Genomic DNA, 19,783 nt, shown 5'->3' with positions numbered 1-19,783 from the left:
CCACATGGCGCGCAGACCTCTCCTGCCGCCCGCTGCTCCCCTCAGCAGTGTACTTCGGTCCTTCTGCCTGCTCTGCTCCCCGCTCTGGCTCTGGTGAATTCTCTCACCCTCCCACGCTTCTGACTGTACCCAGTGCATGTATCAAACAAACAAACAAACAAACAATAAATAAATAAGACATGCCTCTAAAAAAAAAAAAAAAAAAAAAAAAAAAAAAAAAAGAGAATCAAAGTACAAGAATTAAATGCTCCACAGGCAAATGGGCAAAAATTGTGAAGTGTTCCCCCAAGATATAAATGACTGTTCAACAAATGAATAGATGCTCACCCTTCTTCATAATTACACAAAGGCAAATTAAACTGCACAGAGATACCATTTTTCATCTATCAGATTGGCAAAAGTTCAAAAACTTGATAAAGCAAGGAGAAAATATTTGCAAATCATATATTTGATAAAAGACATGCATTCAGAATATATAAAGAGCTCATAACTCAACAAAGTAGACAAATTGTTACAGACACACCTCTGTGAAGGGGTGGTGCCTCTAGGTGAAAACAACCTAATTAAAATACTCTGAATAATTGTTATGATGTCATTTTTTTTTTCTTTTTTGGTGGGGAGAAGTGTTGGTTTTCAGAGAGGGGGTCCTTGGGTGACTTCTGAGAAAAGTTTCACCGGAGTTCCCAAATTTCCCTGGAGGCAGAGATTTTGCTTCTATCCAAAAGACGGGTTGATTACACAGAAAAGGGAAAGGAGAAGAAAACATTTGTGCAGACATGAGCAAGCAGAAAGAGCTACCCCTGAAAGGGGCGGGTTTGTTAAAAGAAGCCTGAATAGACATAGGCAGGGAGTTTTGGGACAAGAGCTGCATTTTTGAAAGGGGTAGATTTAAGAAAGAGACACCCGCGTAGACATAGACGGGCAGGAGAGCTGCCTCTTGCCAGAGAAGAAATTGTGCTGATAAAGTGTTCTTCTTTTTGGGAGGGGTTCATTCCTTTGTGGAATTGTTCTCTTTAATTAATCAGTTCTAGGGTGTGACTAGATTGGTTTGTAAGGACCAGTGATTCTCTACAATGGCCATCCATATCCCCACCTCTGGGCTGAGCCTCCGGATACTTTCTATTGCAGTCTGATACTTGCTACAGCTGTTGGAGCCTAAATTTTCATTTCTATAGCTGGGGTAATGACTATGTTAATGATTTCTACACCTATCCCTCCGGTCTTGTGACATCTCTATCTGAAATTTTCTACTCTTAGCCTCCATCATATTGTATCAGCTATAACACATAAAGTTGGTCTTCATCCACAGTTCCTTGTTCACAGATTCCCCCAAATCCTTGAATTTCCTGAGCCATTAGAGTCACAGGAACATCTTTTGTCCCAGAGCTCCTGGAAGCCCTTGGATTTCCAGAGTGATAAAAACAATGGAAGCATTTTTTGTGACAATATTTGGCCTTTTCTCCACAGTTCTTTGGAGAAAATTTCAGCGCCATACAAGTTTAAATCCTTATATGCCTATGTTAATGAGCACCTGAGGGTGGGGGTTGGTTGCCAGGGACACTAATGTGACTTCTGGGAGTGTGAGGGGCTGGAGGTGAGTTCAGTTGCACAACAGCCAATGATTTAATCAATCACCGCAGGTTATGATGCTCCATGAAAGCCCCCAAAAGCAGCGATTCAGAAAGCTTCATGAGTTGGTGAACACATGGGTATTTGGGGAGAGTGGTGCATCTGGAAAAGTTATGGAAGTTCTGTGTCCTGTGCACCTCTGCTAGCTGCCAGCTCCTGAGTTATAGCCTTTGCAACAAGTTAGTGTTCTAGTGAGTAATTTGGTTTCCTGAGTTCTGTGAGTCATTATAGCAAGTTAAACAAACTTGGGGATGATGTCCTGTTCACCTCTAACCTCTAGTCAGTGATCAATCAGAAGCATGAGTAGTGACCTGATCTCACAGCTCTGGTCCAAAGTGGAGGACACTGTCACTTGGGAGAAATGCTTAACCTTGGCATTGAGTCATAGGGCAAGCAGATAGCTCCTATGGTCAGAATAGAGTAGAAAAAGGCTTGGAGGAATAAGGAAGCCTCCAGAGATAAGGGCAACAAATTCCAAAGGGAATTAATCAAACACCCTCTACTTCCCCCAACTAGGGGCAACAGGACATTCTGGAACAAGCATTATAATAAAGAAAAAGGACTCTAACATAAGGGCTGAGATGCAAGATGTAATTCTAGGCACAGAGACATCAAGACAGAGTGAAGGAGACCACTGAGAACTAACCAATCACAAGGAGACTGAGAGGGCTTTAGAATAATTAGGGAAAGAAGGTATATATTCCCTAAGGCATGACTCAACTTTGGCTTCCTTGCCCCTCCCTGGCCTGGAAGTCCCACTTTATTTTTGTTTCTTTTCTCCTAATAACTTTTCTTTTTTTCTTTTTTTAAGATTTATTTATTTATACATACAAGAACTGGGGCACAGGCCAGAGGTGCCAGAGGTGAGAGGATTCACCAAGACAGAGTGGGGAACAGAACAGGCAGATTGACTGAAATACACTACTGAGCGGAGCAGCAGGGCAAGTCAGGAGAGGTCTGCTGCGCCATGTGGGTAGCTCCCTGGCTGGGGATCGATCTCATGCTGCAGTGGTTGCAGATAGTTTCATAGGTTGTGTCTTAACCCCTTGCACTACCTGGGAGTTATACCTATTTCTCTAAACAAAATTGCCTTGGGCCTCCCCGGTGGCACAGCAGGTAGAGCACGTACTATAAAGCTGTCCGCAGCCTGTGCAGTGCGGGTTCAATACCCGACCAGCCAGGGAGATACCCACATGGCACAGCAGACCTCTCCTGACTTGCCTGCTGCTCCCCTTAGCAGTGCTTTCAGTCCATCTGTCTGTTCTGCTCCCCATTCTGTCTCTGGTGAATGCTCTCACCCTCCTGTGCCTCTGGCCTATACCCACTTGTATAAAATGAAATAAATCTTAAAAGTAAAACAACAAAGTTGCCTCTTTTTGCTTGCTTGTTTGATGTCACCGAAGTTCTACTGCTGTTTCATGAGACACCAACCCGTGGTGGTCTAGTGGCCAGGACAGCACTGCCACCACAGCCCGGCCATTTCTGGTCGGGAGACTAGACCTGAAAACCTGAAATTATGGTATGAATATCAGTGTGAATATTAACACTGACATTCTAAAATTTATATGAAACCTTTTACATGCCTATAATAAAAAACACTAGTGTGGTGACCATATAGAGAAACCTGAACCTTCTATACATTATTAGTGGGAATGTAAGCAATGACATAATTTTTCAAAAGTTTGACATTTTAATATATGTTGACTACATACCAAATATTTCAAGAATTGTCCAGGAAAAGGATGTCCTGAACAAACTCCACAAATATGTTTCATGGGCCCCACCCCTACCCCAGACCAAACAGATCCAAGACACGAAGGACTACAAATCCTATAATGTCATCGCCACTGAAGGGAGGATTGCTGGGGACTGAAGGTGGAGTTCAGCAGCCAGGGTTGGTGTAAAACCAGACAAGTGGGTCTGGGGATCTTAGGTTTTTCACTGGCTTTCAGTGTGCTGTTGGGGTTCCAGCTCAGTGGAACTGGTAGGATGCATTCACTAATTAATCTCTTTCTTTCTCCCTGACTTATCCCTTTCTTCATTTTCCCTTTTTGTAAATAAACCCTTTATTAACTTTTTTTTAAAGATATATTTATTTATTTATGCAAGCACTGGGTACAGTCAGAAGCGTGGGAGGGCGAGAGAATTCACCAGATGCCAGAGCGGGGAGCAGAGCAGGGCAGAAGGACTGAAGTACACTGCTGAGGGGAGCAGCGGGCGGCAGGAGAGATCTTCAAGCCATGTGGGACCCTCCTCCAGTGACCGGAGCAGCCCGGGATCAAACCGGCGCTGTGCTGCAGAGGCTGTGGGCAGCTTTGCAACCCAGCGCTCAACCGCTGTGCCACCTGGGAGGCCCTCCTTTATTAACCTTTTTGTGTGTGTCTGCAGTTGAGTCTCATTATAAGTCCCCCTTAAGTGCATGGGTGAGGACCCACAATCCTCACATTTTGTATTTCACTTTGGGGTTGCCCTGTAACAGAATGTACCCATCCTTTGCAATCTTTAAAAAACAAACAGAATAAAAGAGAACATATAATAAGAAAAGGAAACTACACACCAATATCTCTTACAGATACAGATGCAAAATCCTCAACAAAATACTAGCAAACTGAATCCAGCAATATATAGAAAAAATGATACACTATGAAATAATTCAGTCAAAAAATGGGCAGAAGAGCTAAAAAGAAACTTCTCCAAAGAGGAAATGCAAATGGCCAACAGGCATATGAAAAAATGTTCAACATCACTTGTAATCAGGGAAACGCAAATCAAAATTACAATGAGATATCATCTTACACCAGTGAGAATGGCACATATTAAAAAAACTTGCAACAACACATGTTGGTGAGTATGTGGAGAAAAAGGAACTCTCTTGTACTGCTGGTGGGAGTGCAAACTGGTCCAACCACTATGGAAAGTTGTGTGGAGATTTCTTGACCTACTAAAAATAGAGCTTCCATATGATCCAGCAATTCCACTCCTAGGTATTTACCCAAAGGACACAGAAACATTAATTCAACAGGGCACTTGCATCCCTATGTTTATAACAGCACTGTTTACAATAGCTAAGCTGTGGAAACAACCCAAATACCCAAAAGTAGATGACTGGATCAAGAAGATGTGGTCCATATACACAATGGAATATTACTCAGCAATCAAAAAAGATACACTCATATCATTTGCAGCAACATGGATGGAACTGGAAGGGCTCATGCTCAGCAAAATAAGCCAGAAAGAAAAAGAAAACTACCAGATGGTCTCACTCATAGCAGGAATTTAGAAAACCTAAATAAGGGACCAGGAAAAAGACTAATTGTAATAAAGTGAAAATCAAAATCAACAAGCAACTATAAACCAGAGACATACTACAGGGTAGAAGAGGGAGTAGGATCAAAACAAGGGGGGGTGGGAATTGTATGGGGACTATAACCAAGATGAAAATGCATACATTGTGCAAAAATGAAAAATGATGTAAAAAATAAATAAAATAAAAAAATGCTAAAAAATAAAAAAAAGAGATTATATTCTATGGACAAGAAAAATTATCCTCAAAATGCAAGATTGGTTTAACTCTGAAAACCAAAATCTAATACAATACAAAATGTTAATAGAGTGGAAGACAATAACCATGTAATTGTCTCAAATCAGAAAAGCATTTGAGAAAATCTAATTCTTTTTGGTGAGACTCAAAAAGTAAGAATAATAAAGAAATTTCCTCAACCTGTAAAAGATATCCACAAAAAAAATCTTCATCTAAACAACCACATTAAATGGTGAAAGAAAATGTTTTTCTCCTAAGACAAGAAGCAAGAAAATGTATCTGCTTTCTCTATTTCTGTTTAACAATGTGTAACCAAGATAATTAGGCTAGAAATGAAATGAAAGACATCCAGATTAGAAAGAATAAAGGTAAGTTATTTCTATTTGTAATAAAGGTAAGTTATTTCTATTTGTAGAAAATTCTAAGGAAACCTCTAAAATTATTACAATAAATGAGTTCAATAAGGTTGCAAGGCACAAGATTAATATTAAAAATTCAGTATATATTTACACACTAAAAATGACAAATAAAAATGATATTAAGAAAAGAATTCCATTTATAATAGTATCAAAAAATAAAATACTGTTGAATAAACTTAACAAATGAAATTCAAGACTTAAACATTGAAAACTACAAAACTGTTCAAAGAACTGAAAGAAGATGTAAATAACTGGAAAAACATTTCATCTTCATGGATAGGAAGACTTAATGTGAAGATAATAACACTCTCTAATGATCAACAGATTTAAAGCAATCCTTATCAAAGTGTCAGTAGTCCAATTTTCCTTTTACATTTTTGTAGAAATTGAGAAGTTGATTCTAAAATTCATAGGGAAATGCAAAAACTCTCTTCAAAGGAAAATCTGGAGACTCTCATTTCCCACTGTCAAAACATACAAAACCACAGTGATGGAGACAGTGTGGTATTGGCATAAAGACAGATACAGATATCAGTGGAAAGAAATTGGCAGTCTAGATATAAACTTTGCATTTATTAGTAATTGATTTTTGCCAAGGGTCCCAAGATAATTCAGTGGACAAAGAAATTCTTTTCAACAAATAGAACTGGGATAACTAGATTCCACATGCAAAACAATGATGTTAGACACTGACTTCTCATGCTATGTAAAAAAATGAGCTAGGTATGGATCCAAGACATCAATGTAAAAGCTACAACTATTAGACTCTTACAAGAAATGTAGGGATAAGTCTTCATGACAATGAGCTACGCAGTGGTTTCTCAGATATAAGACCAAAAGTAGAAGCAACAAAAGTAAAAATAGATAATTTGGATTTCATTAAAAGTCTGATTCATCATTTTTTGTGATGGATGATGACTTCATTCATCATTTGGTTCATTTATAGAATATTAGAGTTAGAAGAAAATTAGGGACATTATTCTTTTCACTTTGAAGACAAAGAAATTAGAATCAGAGAGACTAATGACTGGGTCAAGAACACGTAACAAGGTTGTGGTAGAGACAGGGTTTAATTCTTGTTTCTGAGTCCTTGAGAATAGACTCAGGGTTGAACTGCTTTAAGAGCAGCTGAACATTTGCTTAGGATCCTTTAGGGTATTCAGAACTTCAATTCCTGGTGAAGCCTTTACATATCTCCAAACACCTATCAATTTTTATCCCCAACTCTGAAATCACGACACAATCCCCCATTCCTTTTCACTTTACTGTCCTTCTCCCAGGTCATCAACCACGGGTGACTTGAGGAAACCAGGAAATATCTTTTATATGAAATGGTACTTCTACTTTTTACCCTGCATCCCTCATTTTTTGTTGTAATTATAATCACAACAATTTTTGTAAACAAAAATTAAGGAAAATATCCTTGTGGAGAATTTTGTTCCTCCATCTTTCATGTTTTGTGGATGAACAAGTTCTTTTCTTCGCAAATGTGAGAATAGAAAATGCTAATGGCATTGTTTGATTGACTATTTGGAAGGCCCAGGACATTTTGTCACAAATTATCCTTTCAGTTTATAAAATCCCTTTCTGCTTCATCATGGCTCAAGACTGGGCCACCAGCCACAAGCCCCTCCCAGCCCCTGGAGATTCTCTATCTGTGATGGGGTAACTTCCCCCCTATGTCTTCCTCAGGCTCACATTGGCCGGTTGGCTATATCTTATCCTTACCTCCCTTCCCCCCATCTCTCCATTTCTGAGCTCTTGGCATAGGGAAGCCTATGGTGAAGGGAGGAGCCTGGAGAGTAAGGGAGGTCATTGTCACATCATCACTGGCCAGCCAATCAACTGGGTCCATCCCTTCAATGACCTCCTTATTCCAGAGGCTTTCTCAGGCAGCTTCAATGGAAGGAGGGAGCCAAGAAGGAGGCCTGGCATAAGTCCAAAGATGATAATTACAACATGGATTGTGTACATTCTCACCCGGAAAGGTGCAGGGTTCCCCTTCCCACCAAAAACCAGTTCGGTAAGTGGAGTTGGTGGGGGCCACGTGGAATTGTTTCTCATGTAGCTTTTCCCTACTAAGCTCCCTGCTGCACTTCCAGAGAGAAGATTTTACAGTATATAACTGGATAAGAATGGGGGAGGCTGAGTCCCAGGTACTCTGAGGTTAATAATTTACCAATTCATTGCAGGACATTGAAGTTGTGGAAAGTGAGGCTCTGTCTGTAGTCCAGCACTGGTTGAAAAAAGTGAGTACAATTTCTCTATGACTTAGGGTAGTTCAAATTCCAGAGAACTGGTCCCAAGAGCTACAGGGTATTGGTATCCCCTCTCTTTAGAAGTGAGAAACTTAAATTCATTGACAAACACCCTGTCCAGAAATGCATCCAATTCACCTGAGTTCCACTAGCTCTGTTCTGCTTCTCAAGTAGACTGGATGAAGGGTTTTAGATATATCACCCTTGCTTCCAAGGTGTCTCAAGAATGCCTTAGGATAGGGCCACAGACTTAGTGAGTTCCCTGGACTCCCCCAGGAAGGTAGCATTAGGTGAGTTTATTGCTGGAACTAAGAGTCATAGAGTGTTAGACAGGCAGCAAGTGAGTTGTGATGGAGAGGAAGAAAAGGGGAAAGAGAAGAGGAAGGAAGGACGGGGGCTCAGCCACAGAGTGATGCTGTCAAAGGGAAATGACTCTCTTTTCAGACTGAAGAGGAAGCTTCCCAGGACATCAAGGAGAAGATGTCCTCCAACCTCCCCGCTACTCATGGCCAAGACGTTCACGTGACCAGAGATGTGGTAATTTTGAGTTTGTACAGTCTTCCCAGGGAAAGTGAGGGAGAGGGGAAGAAGGGAGGGGGGTCCTGAAAACGATCTTAAATGGATGAGCTTATCTGGGTTGGGTTCTCCACCCACCATGGAGTCCTTTATCCATGTGGACCCTACCTGGATTTCCTAGGTGAAGCATCATCTCTCAAAGTCTGATTTGTTGGCAAGCCAGAGTCAAGAGGTTCTGGAGGAGAGAACAAGAATCCAGTTCATAAGATGGAGGTAAAGCTTCCTATTTGCCCTAAACCAAGTTGTGGGGAGGGGGATGCAAAGAAGGCCCACACCCCCTCTTCAGAATTCCTGACCAATGCAAACCCTCAAAATCTCTTCTCTAGAGATGACCATTCCTTTGGCTAAGAAAAAATTTCAGTCTCACTTTGGAATCTTTTTGTTTTAAAGATTTTTTATTTATGCATACAAGAACTGGGTGTAGGCAGAGGTGTGGGGGGTAAGAGGATTCACCAGAGACAGAGTGGAGAGCAGAACAGGCAGATCTACTGAAATACACTGCTGAGGGGAGCAGCAGGCGAGACAGGAGAGATCTGCTGTGCCATGTGGGTGAGCTCCCTGCCTGGGATGGAACTCATGTCGCACTGGCTGGCGATAGCCTCATAGTGCTGTGTCTTTAATCCCTGTGTCACCAGGGAGGCCCCCACAGGGAGTCTGGAATCTTAAGGGAAAATTTTTGCTCTCTCAAAAGCCCAGATCATTCCTAAATTTTAAAATGATTTCAGAGCTTGGAAAACTGAGCTTGCTTACCACTTTTAAAATGCTGCTGAATAAATATCCGACTTTTGTTACTCTTTTTTTTCTTTTCCCTGAACACATTTTAATAATTTTAAGTTGTACATTTTTGTAATATGCTGTTACAATATTTTAAAATTCTTTTTTTAATTTATGTATATTTTACATCATTGTTCATTTGCTGGAAGGAATTATGCTCAGTGAAATAAGTCAGAAGGAAAAAGAAAAATATTGGATGGTTTCACTTATTGGAGGAATAGAGGGGAACCAAATAAGACATGGGAGGAAAAAAATAATAACAATACAAAACACAACAAAACAAAACAGATTTCTGCTATTCTTGCACTTGATTTGTTCAGAGGTAGTTGCACTTTACAGAGCTAAAAGAAAACGAGCTCTTAAAATGCAAAAGTCAAAGTCCTCATCGGCAACTGAGAGGAGTGGCAGCTTCTCAGAGCCTGAGACTAGAATGCTGCGCTGCATGTCATGGAGACTTAGCCTCCATTGCCTCCGCGTAAACAGGCCATCCCTCAAGTGCTGGGGCTCAAGGGAGAGGGAGTGAGGCAGCCAGCGCAGAAAACAATTTCTTTCCTTCACCACAGTCTTCTCTATTTCCTCTTTGAGACTTGCGTTCTGTTGGGGTGTTTTTTCCCAGTAGAAGAACTGTGTGATTAAGCTGGTCTTCCACAAACTGTGAAGGGAGGCGAGCCTGGCAAGGTGGTGGCAGAGTGAAGTCCACCTCCTCCGTGTACTCAGCTAAAATGCAAGAGCACAAAGTCCTTGGCTCCTGAAAGATAAACAGATGACCGAAGGATGCCTCAAGAGCAGTGGTCCAGAGGAAGGGGGTAGGAAAAACTCGAATTGAACTGTGGTGTTTGCAGTGGTGTTGGGGCAGTACAGCTCATGAGAGGGAGGGATACTGCCCTCTGCACCCCCCTCCAATTCTTAACCCACATTGGGGACTTTGGAAAACTGGCACTGCGCTGAATAAGGGAGTGCATGGAGATGGCATCCAAGATAGGGGGTGCACTATTGGAGAACTACTGGAGTAGGGGTACAGAGTGATGATTACTGGATTGATCCTAAAGCTCCCAGTATAGATCAATTGGAGCCCCAGCCAGCAGGGAATGCTAGGCCAGATCCCCTACGTCTCTTGTAGAAGAGGATATTATTTGCAGCCTGAGGCTGTGATATCCTAAACACTTGCTCCCTTCCCACTAAAACCGAAACAGCTGGATGTTTTCACTAACCAGAGGTTAAGCACCTGGATCTTAACAGTAGGACAAGCTTTCCCTCCCCCCTACCCCCGCCACCAAGGCTCTATACTAGGAAAGTAAAAAGAACAGCCCTCTGTTTGTGGCTCAGTCTCAACTATAATCCATGCCCAGCTGCATCTAGTGCTCAATATAGCCTAGGGTTGAGGTTGGCAAGAGACTATATGAGACATTTAGGCCAATGAGTTGGCCTAGGGGATGGGAGTCCCCACCACACAACTCTGGTACCCACAGCACAGAAGGAAGCTTGAATCCGTGACTCACTGGAGGTGGCCCGTTGGTACCCTCCTGCCCAGTTCCTTTTTACCTATTGCCCCTTGTCAATACCAGTTCTTTGGTCACCTGAACAGGTGCAAAGGCAGACTTTTGAAAGTTTATCCCTATACAACCTATACAAACTAAAAATGAAGAGACAGAACAATATTGCAAATGCTGGAGTAAAAAGTCCCTGAGAGGCCCTCCCCGGTGGCGCAGTGGGTTGAGCACAGTGCTGTGAAGCTGTCCGCAGCCTTTGCAGTGCCAGTTTGATTCCCGGCCAGCCAGGGAGATACCCACATGGTGCGGCAGACCTCTCCTGTTGTACCCGCTGCTCCCCTTAGCAGTGTCTTCGATCAGTCTGCCTGTTCTGCTTCCCACTCTGTCTCTGGTGAATCCTCTCACCCTCCCGTGCTTCTGGCCTGTATCCCAGTTCTTGAATAAATAAATAAATCTTAAAAAAAAAAAGTCATTGAGAGAAGTGTCAGTTCAGTAGAAGAGTTATCTTGAATTTTCTGTGGAGATTTTAAGCCAATATACTGTCTGGTTTTCCCCATAATCCACTGATTTTGGTAGCTTCCTCTGAATTTCAGTGAGTATGTGGTCAGGGAAAACACACCATTTATTAAGCATTAGTGTTCACTCATTTATTTAGTAGATATATGCTGATCACTTAGAGTTTACTTGGCCCTCTGGAACAGAGAAAAAGAATAAAAGCCCTCAGTTTCAAAAGGATCAAAGTTAACTAGTTGGATAAAAAGTGAGGATATTAAAGAAAGGGTGAGAGAAGATCCTCCTTGGTGGTGGAGGCGTTAAAGTCTCAGCACAATGAAGCTATCCGCAGCCACTGCAGCATGAGTTTGATTCCTGGCTGGGGAGCTACCAACATGGTGCAGCAGACCTCTCCTGTCTTGCCCGCTGCTCCCTTCAGCAGTGTACTCCATCAGTCTGCCTGTTCTGCTCCCCGCTCTGTCTCTGGTGAATCCTCTCACCCTCCTGCACCTCTGGTCTGCACCCCAGTTCTTTTATGCATAAATAAATGAATTTTAAAAAAAAACGAAAGGTGAGAGAAGCACTGTGGCAACTCTGAGACCATCGTGTGTGTGTGTGTGGGGGGGGAGGGGTGGGGGGGAGAGCAGATTGCACACGTCTAGGTGTTGAAAGGTTTCTAAAAGGACATTGAAAGTGGGCTGACCCATGAGCTGGGAAGGGACTGGTTCAATGGGCCAGGGTGGGACCTTTCATGCTGACGAGAACTTTGGCAACCAGGCATGTCCATCTGGCCTTCAGGGTCCAAGGTCTGCCCCCTTCCTCCCTGGGACCCTTCTTTTCTACCTTGAGCTGGGGTGACCTCTCCTTCCTCCTGAATACCTTCATTCTTTTCACTATCTTCGGACACCAACCTAGCTCTCGCTTGTGTGACTCACCTCTGCCTTGTTCAGGGAGGTGCATGAACCCATTTATCTCCTTAGAGGAACCCCCATGTTTGAATGGTGTTTTGCAGCCATACCCGTATCTTCCAAGTGCCAAGCGAGGTGAGAGAAGAAGCTATGCGAGATCGGATAGAGCAGGTGAGACGAAGGTAAGCTGCTGCGAGCGTGCTGACTTATTCCTAACTGGGGGCAGGGGTCTGGGGTGGCTGCTGGCTCCCTTCTGTGGGTCTGCTTTAGCCCCAGCCCAAGCCTGTGTTCCTGTTTGGGTCTGGAGACTGTCTAGGCTGAGTGGCCCTTAGTAGGCCTCTGTGCCCAAGCAGCATCGTAGACCTTGTCAGCTCTGTGCCAGGGCACCCTGGCTAGGAGCTGCTATCCTACCATCTGCCCTGTCTCCACTCTCTCTTCCACACCCATAGCCTGTGCCATCTTTCGGATGAATCCTTTCAGCAGCTTCAAGACAGAAATTACTTCTCTGATTGCTGAAGGCTACCTACAGGTGAGGAGCTGGGCATAGGAGGTGGCCGCCCTGGGCTGAGATGATGGTGTATTTAGTGGGGGCTTGCTGACTAGGTTTAACCTTTCCCTGTTGGTGAGGGGTCTGTGCTTGGGGCTAGTGGGACTGGGAGGGGCAGCTGTCTTAGGCTCCAGTAGTACCTTTCTTCAGTTTCTGGGAGGACTGAAAGTCAAGTTTAGATTGGCCTCTCTGACATTTTTTTTTTAAAGATTTATTTATTTATGCATATAAGAAGCATGAGCCTGAGGTGCAGGGAGGGGGTGAGAGGATCCACCATAGAGAGTGGGGAGCAGAACAGGCAGATTCACTGAAATACACTGCTGAGGGGAGCAGCAAGTGAGGCAGGAATTCTGCCGCGCCATGTGGGCTGCTCCCCAGCCTGCGGGGGATCGAACTCCTGCCACATGGCAATAGCTTGATAGCACTGTCTTTAACCCCTGAGGCACCAGGGAGGCCCTGGCCTCTCTGACTTTGACACCTTCTTGACCGCCTGCATTTGTAGGCTGTGGGTGTGTGTGTGGGGGGTGACTGGAGGGGCTGCAGTCTTTATCTCCAGTGCTCCCAGGTGTTGCCACTGCTGGTCCACTGACCCCATGCTGAACCCCAAGATCACAGACACTGAAGTCAGGAGCAAGGGCACACAGGTTGTGGTCCTGTCACCAGTTGGGGCTGTGACATTGGGCCATAGGACCTCTTGGTCTGCAGTGGTACCAGTGGTCCTAACAGTGGCTGTCCTGTGACTCAGGAGCTGGAAAGGCAACATCAGGAGACTTCCACTTAGGGAATGGTGCCTGCACCTGCTAATACAAAAGGCCTGTGCTGGCCATCGTGAGGGGAAGGAGTGACCCCTAACATGTTTACAAGAGGGCTGCAGAGATGTAATACTGGCATTTATTGAGCACTTACTGCATGGCCACTTCTGCACAAGGCCTGTTTGGTCCAAAAGGACATTCAGAGGAGGGCATTGTTCACCCCCATTATGTAGACTTTGGAGTTTAACACAGACCTGAGGAACCAAGGCTGGGGACCCGACCAACTCTGCCACCGCCAAGTTGTCTGCTGCCTCTGTGCCTCACTTTCTTCATACTTTAGAACAAAGCCTTTAGGGCAATGGCACCAGCATACCTCTCAACAAAAATGTTGTATGCACCCATGTTTTCCTAATGTTAATAGAAATGAGGAATCAAAGCTTTTGAAGCTTGAAGAAGTAGAGACAGGCTTAAAGCCAGCTCTATCCAATAATCTACCGCCCTACCTTCTGCTCTATACACCAGCTCTGTGAATATCAGATACAGTGAGTTAGGTGTGCTTTTCCATCCTGCTCTTTAGCTACCCCACATTATGTTGACATGCCCCTTGGGCATTTCTCTGCTTCCCAGGTTGATGTCCTTTAAGATCAAGGAGCAGCCTGTGTCAGAAGAATGTCCATCCCCCTTGACCTGAAGAGGGATCACACCTGGGCAGAGAGAATCCAGCAGGTGATCCCTTCATTGCAACAGTGGCAGCACTGGAATCTTCTCACTGAACGGCTAATAAAGAGACATACTATTTAACCACCAACCAGGCCTCTTATGTGATTCCTTTGCCTTCCATCCATCCATCCACCCACCCACCTACCTATCCACATTGCCCACATTCTCCATCCATCCATCCATCCATCCATCCATCCATCCATCCATCTATCCGACACTGAGCACCTCATGGGCTTGTTTCTGGGGACACACAACTTGCAGCCATGCAGGGAGACAATAGACTATCATGACACAGTGTAATGCAGGTCATACTGGGTTCACCTAGAATATTAGGGAATGCTGGGGGGAGACAAGGGCAGGAGAGCCTCCTGAAGGAATGGGGACTTGTTTGTTTCACTCAAGTATTTATATTATCTTCATTTATTCTTTTTTCTAGCACTTTCTTTTTTTTTCTTTATGTAGATCCAAATTTCTGACATAATCCTTTTTACTCTGAAGAATTTTTAACATTTCTTGAAAGGCAGGTCTACTGGCAACAATTTCCTTTGATTTCTGTTTGAGAAAGTATTTTTTCTTCACTTTTGAAAGACAATTTTGAAGGTTGTGGAATTCTAGAGTTTTTTTCTTTCAACATTTAAATATTTCTCTCCACTCTCTGCCGGCTTTCATGATTTCTGAAGGGAAGTTGTATCTAATTTTTATCCTCTGGGGTAAGGTTTTCTTCTCCCTGCTGGTTTTAAAGATTCTTTTCTTTGTCATTGATTTTCTGAGTTGAAGATGATTTTCCTAGGTATAGACTTTTTGGAACTTCCCTTATTTGGTGTTCTGACTTCCTGGATTTGAGATTTAGAAAATTCTCAGCTATTATTCCTTTAAATGTTTTTCTTGTAACTCTCCTGCACTGCTGGTGGGAGTGCAAATTGGTCCAACCACTATGGAGAGCTGTGTGGAGATTTCTTGACCTACTAAAAATAGAGCTTCCATATGATCCAGCAATTCCTCTCCTAGGTATTTACCCAAAGGACACAGAAACATTAATTTCAAAGGTCACCTGCACCCCTATGTTGATAGCAGCACTGTTTACAATAGCTAAGCTGTGGAAACAACCCAAATACCCAAAAGTAGATGATTGGATCAAGAAGATGTGGTCCATATACACAATGGAATATTACTCAGCAATCAAAAAAGATAAACACATGCAGTTTGCAGCAACATGGATGGCGCTGGAAGGGATCATGCTTAGCGAAATAAGTCAGAAAGAAAAAGAAAAATACCGGATGGTCTCACTCATAGCAGGAATCTAGAAAACCTAAATAAGGGACCAGGAAAAAGACTAATCAGTACAAAGTAAAAATCAAAATCAACAAGCAACTGGGGCCTCCCCGGTGGCGCAGCGGTTGAGCGCTGGGTTGCGAAGCTGCCTGCAGCCTCTGCATCACTGGTTCTATCCCCGGCTGCTCCCGGCCACCGGAGGAGGGTCCCACATGCTCCTTTCAGCAATGTACCTTGGTCCTTCTGCCTGCTCTGCTCCATGCTCTGGCTCTGGTGAATTTTCTCACCCTCCCGCGCTTCTGACTGTACCCAGTGCTTGTATAAATAAATAAATAAATCTTAAAAAAAAAAACAAAAAACAAAATCAACAAGCAACTATAAACCGGAGACACACTACGGGGCTGGGGGGAGGAGGGAAGGGCGGGGAGAGAAAGAACTAGAGTCAAAATAAGGGGGGGGGCATGCAGTTGTATGGGGAATATAACCAAAATGAAAATGCATACATTGTGCAAGGATGAAAAAAGATGTAAGAATTATATAAAATAAAATATTTAAATAAAATTAAAAAAAACATTTGATTTAAAAAAATAAATACTTTTCCTGTTCTTTCCATTTTTATCCTCTGGTTTTCCCTTTATGCATATGCTGCAACTATTGTAATTGTCCGACACTTCTTGAATGTTCTGTTCCTCTTGATTTTTATTCTTGTGTCCTTCTGGTTTGAGAACTTTCTGTAGACATTTCTTCAAACTCATAGTTCTTTCCTGGCTTGTCGCCTCATGGGTCCATCCAAGGCAGTCTTTATTTGTAATAGTGGTTTTTATTCCTGGCATTTCCTTTTGACTTTTTTCTTAGAATTTCCACCTCTCTGCTTACATTATCCTTCTGCTCTTGTATATTATCCACTTTCCCCATTAGGGTCCTGGGCATATTGATCATCATTGTTTTAAATTCCCAGTCTGAGAGTTTCATCATCTCTGCCCTGTCTGAACCTCGGTCAGACACTCACTCTATCTTTCCAGACTGTCCTCTACCTTTCACCAGTCTTTATCATTTTTTGTGGGAGACCAGACACATGATAGAAGAGATAAGGGAACTGAGGTAGACACATCTGTAGTGTGAGGTTTTATATTTATCTTGTTGTGAATTAGGCTGTTTTCTCTTTCTAGTAGCTTGGTTTCAGAGGCTAAAATTTCCTTTAGTCCTTGTTTTTGTCTCCCCGGTTTTCTTTGGGTTTCCTTAGAGACTCTTCTTGAACAGAGTCTGAGGCTTGCCATTTTTTTCTCCCAGCTATAAGCCCTATAATTGTACAGGAGCCTTATGGTGTGTGATAAGATGTGTGTGTTGGTGGGGTGGGGGAGAGTCCTGTGATCCTCTGATTAGGTCTCCATCTCTTAGCCCATGGCCTTGGCCTGTGACCTTCACAAGTGCTTTTTAGCTTCTTTCCCTTCCTCACGCCCCAACTCAGGAGAGACAAGAAGACTGGAAGGGGACTGGAGTTGGAGTGTTTCCTTCCCCAGGCCAGGTAGGTCTGAGGGCAGTCCTCTGTTAAGGAGACAGAAAGCTCAAGACATATACAAATGGAATCAGGGGGAGATTTTCCTCTGATAGCCATCATGAGAACCTGGTGAAGCTCCTGGAGGCAAGTATGTCTCCCCTAAAACTGGTATCCCTGGACTTGTTAATTCTCAGGTTGCCCAAATTGAACTACTGGCAATTAGTACAATTTAGTTTTCCTTACCCAGGCACCAGGTCCACAGAGTTCCTGACCTTTTGCTCTGGTAAGTTGTGATTCTCTGTAACCACCTACCTGTCTTTCCAATTTTCAGCTCAGTCATATGCCCTGTCACCTCAATTTCCTGATGGATCTGGAAGAGTTGTTTACTGTTTAGTTTCTTTCATGTTGTGAGGATGGGGGGACCACTTCCAAACTCATTACATACGAGACCAGAAAACTGGAAGTCAAATTCCAGTATTTGTTGGCTATTAGACTTATAGCTAAGGTTTATTGAGCGCTTACTCTGTGCCAGGTATAATGTGAGCACTTAGTCCAAGTAGCCTTTGATGTAGATATTGTCATTCTTAGGAGACTAAATAAAACCAAGGTGGTTTAGCACCTCGACCTGAGTCACTTTGGTGATGGGAGCATTAGGGCTCAGCCTGATTTCCTGGCTCCCAAGCTTGCTTTCTTAATGACTCTGTTACACATATGGGCTCTGTGCTAGGCATAGGGATCAGCAAAAAGCAAGACCTGCCCTGTCTCTACTCTGGTGGAACTTTCATTTTACTAGGGGAGAAAAGTTTTAAACAAATGACATGTTGATTAGTCACATTTTCCCCAACAACTATAAAAGAGAAATATCAGACACGATGAGAAATTGCCCTAGTCAGAGAAGAAAACAGATTTATTTTTGATTATTTGAAAATCATCACTCCCATTTACAGGTGAATAATTGGATATTCGGAGAGGTTAAGTAGCTTCTCTGACGTCACTCAGTCATTAAATGGCAAAGTCAAGACTTGAATACAGTCAGCCTCACACCAGAGCCATTGGAAGATTTCCACTGAGCTGTGAAGCTGGGTGAGGGATTATTTTGATCAATGGTGGTGGTGATGATTAGCCTTGTCCAGGCAGATGCTATCGCAGGGGAGGAGGAGAGGTAGGACAGGTCCTTACCATCCTGCCCCTCTATTCATAGAGGTGAGAAATGCCTGAGCTTGCTCCTCCATGAGCTTTCCCTCCCAGCCTCCCTTAGCTTGCTGCTGGGGCGGCAGAGGCTGGGGAGATGAGCATGAGCAGGAGTTAGCTAAGCAGCACCAGGAGAGCAGCCCTGGGCAGTGAAGAGTGAGCAGGATCTGAGATGAGGGGAGGATTATGATGTTTCAGAGGAAATAAATCCCCACTGGCAGGAGGGAGGGGTAGGAGATAGCTCATGCAGGAGGCTGTTGGGGGTGGGAAGGTCATGTGGGTATGAACTTGTTAGGACTCTGCACTTGACCTAGCAGAGATGGCAAGTGTGGAAATGCTGAGGCAGAGTGCTCCTACATGTGGAGACAGGCTGCAGTATGGGAGGGGTTCTTTTTCTGGGGGGTGGGGAGGGCTGTTTTGTGGCATCTAGAGAGTGGGGGAGAAGAAAGGTCCTGGGGGCACAGCTGGATGATGGAGCTGCTATTTGCTCAGATAGGGAGGTTTATATTGGGAGATAAATTCAGTGTGGGTCATGCCATTGGGCACCTGTAAGAATCGCAGTGGTGATGACAAGCAGGTGTGCAGGCAGAGACTCGAGGACGGGGATGGGGGTTGTGGAGAAGTGATAGTAAGAGGACCTGGTGTTGACAAAGGACTCTTCTTTTACAGACACAGTTACAGCGTATATGTCAGCAGGAGAACAGAAGAGAAGAGCTAATCAGCCCATCCTCAGCAATCCTGGAGGCATCTCTGTCCTCTTCCACCCCTCAGCGTTGGGAAGGGAAGAAGTGAGTTCAGCTTACTCGAGTTCAAAGGCTACTTCAGCCTAGAAAAGGGAGGAAAAATCCTCTCCGCGAGACCAGCTGGGAGGTGGTTTTGCCAGAAACCACCAGATGGCGCCATTTCCATGCAAAACTGATTTCGTAAAGGTGAACTGGCCTGAGTCAGATGGCGTGCGATCCTCAGGTTATGGGTTTTAGCACGATTTTGGAAGCCTAAATATGTGGAAAACCTTTGAGTATCTTAGTTTAATGGTGAGTGCAGTTTATACCCACAGCCATGCAGTATACAGAGGTGCTTATTCAAATGAAACTCATTGAGCATTTGCAGCAGGACTGTCTAGCATAAGAGGATGGTCAGGTGAGTAGCAGGTCGCACAGGGAGCTCAGACTGGTGGAAGGGTTGACATGCAAACAAGTAATGCAACATGTGTGAAAATAAGTCAAAAGAATAAATGATGCAACACAGGAGGGGCATTTTTTGTTGTTGTTTTTCCTCCTCTGCTTGGTAGAAACAGTGTAACCCACTCCCCAGCAGAGTTTTGGAGGCCAGGACTCTGGCAATGAAGGAGGGGACTGTGATGTGGGAAGACACATGTAGGCAATCGGGCCTGTTCTCTGAAGGTTTGGAATGCAGGGGTGGTAGAGAGAACAGCAAGAGAGGTGGAGACAGGTACAGGTGGGGAGCCTACAGGTGGGAGCCAAATAACCCCTGACAAGGTCAGGTTCTTGGGGCAGAGGTTTCTAACCTCTGCACTTGGAAAAGAGGGGATGCCATGGCATTCCGGGAAGGAGACTGACCATTTTCAGTTCTGACCTGGGAGGTAATGGTTACCGAGCTCACAAGCCTCCCCCACCCCCCATCTGCTCTCTCATGCAAACATCTGGAGTTTGGGGACAGAGGGACCTACATTAGTATTATAGCTGCAGCTCCTTC

The 19,783-nt window shown here is 44.0% G+C and overlaps 1 protein-coding gene across 1 annotated transcript; it reads left to right on the top strand.

Moving 5' to 3' along the window:
- Window positions 1-7,424: 7,424 nt before the first annotated feature.
- On the top strand, window positions 7,425-14,187 carry SPATA19 (spermatogenesis associated 19). The gene is made up of 7 exons (XM_037504349.2): window positions 7,425-7,612; window positions 7,782-7,838; window positions 8,292-8,384; window positions 8,545-8,636; window positions 12,192-12,269; window positions 12,537-12,616; window positions 14,014-14,187. The coding sequence occupies exons 1-6, from the start codon at window positions 7,535-7,537 to the stop codon at window positions 12,601-12,603; spliced, it is 465 nt and encodes a 154-aa protein (XP_037360246.1). The 5' UTR covers window positions 7,425-7,534; the 3' UTR covers window positions 12,604-12,616; window positions 14,014-14,187.
- The last annotated feature ends 5,596 nt before the right edge of the window (window positions 14,188-19,783 follow it).

The sequence above is a fragment of the Talpa occidentalis genome, unplaced genomic scaffold, assembly GCF_014898055.3.
Source record: "Talpa occidentalis isolate TD23 unplaced genomic scaffold, MPIMG_talOcc4v2.1 talOcc4.12, whole genome shotgun sequence".
Classification (NCBI taxonomy): Eukaryota; Metazoa; Chordata; class Mammalia; order Eulipotyphla; family Talpidae; genus Talpa; species Talpa occidentalis.
The sequence above is the reverse complement of the archived record's forward strand: the minus strand, read 5'-3'. Positions and strand labels throughout refer to the sequence as shown.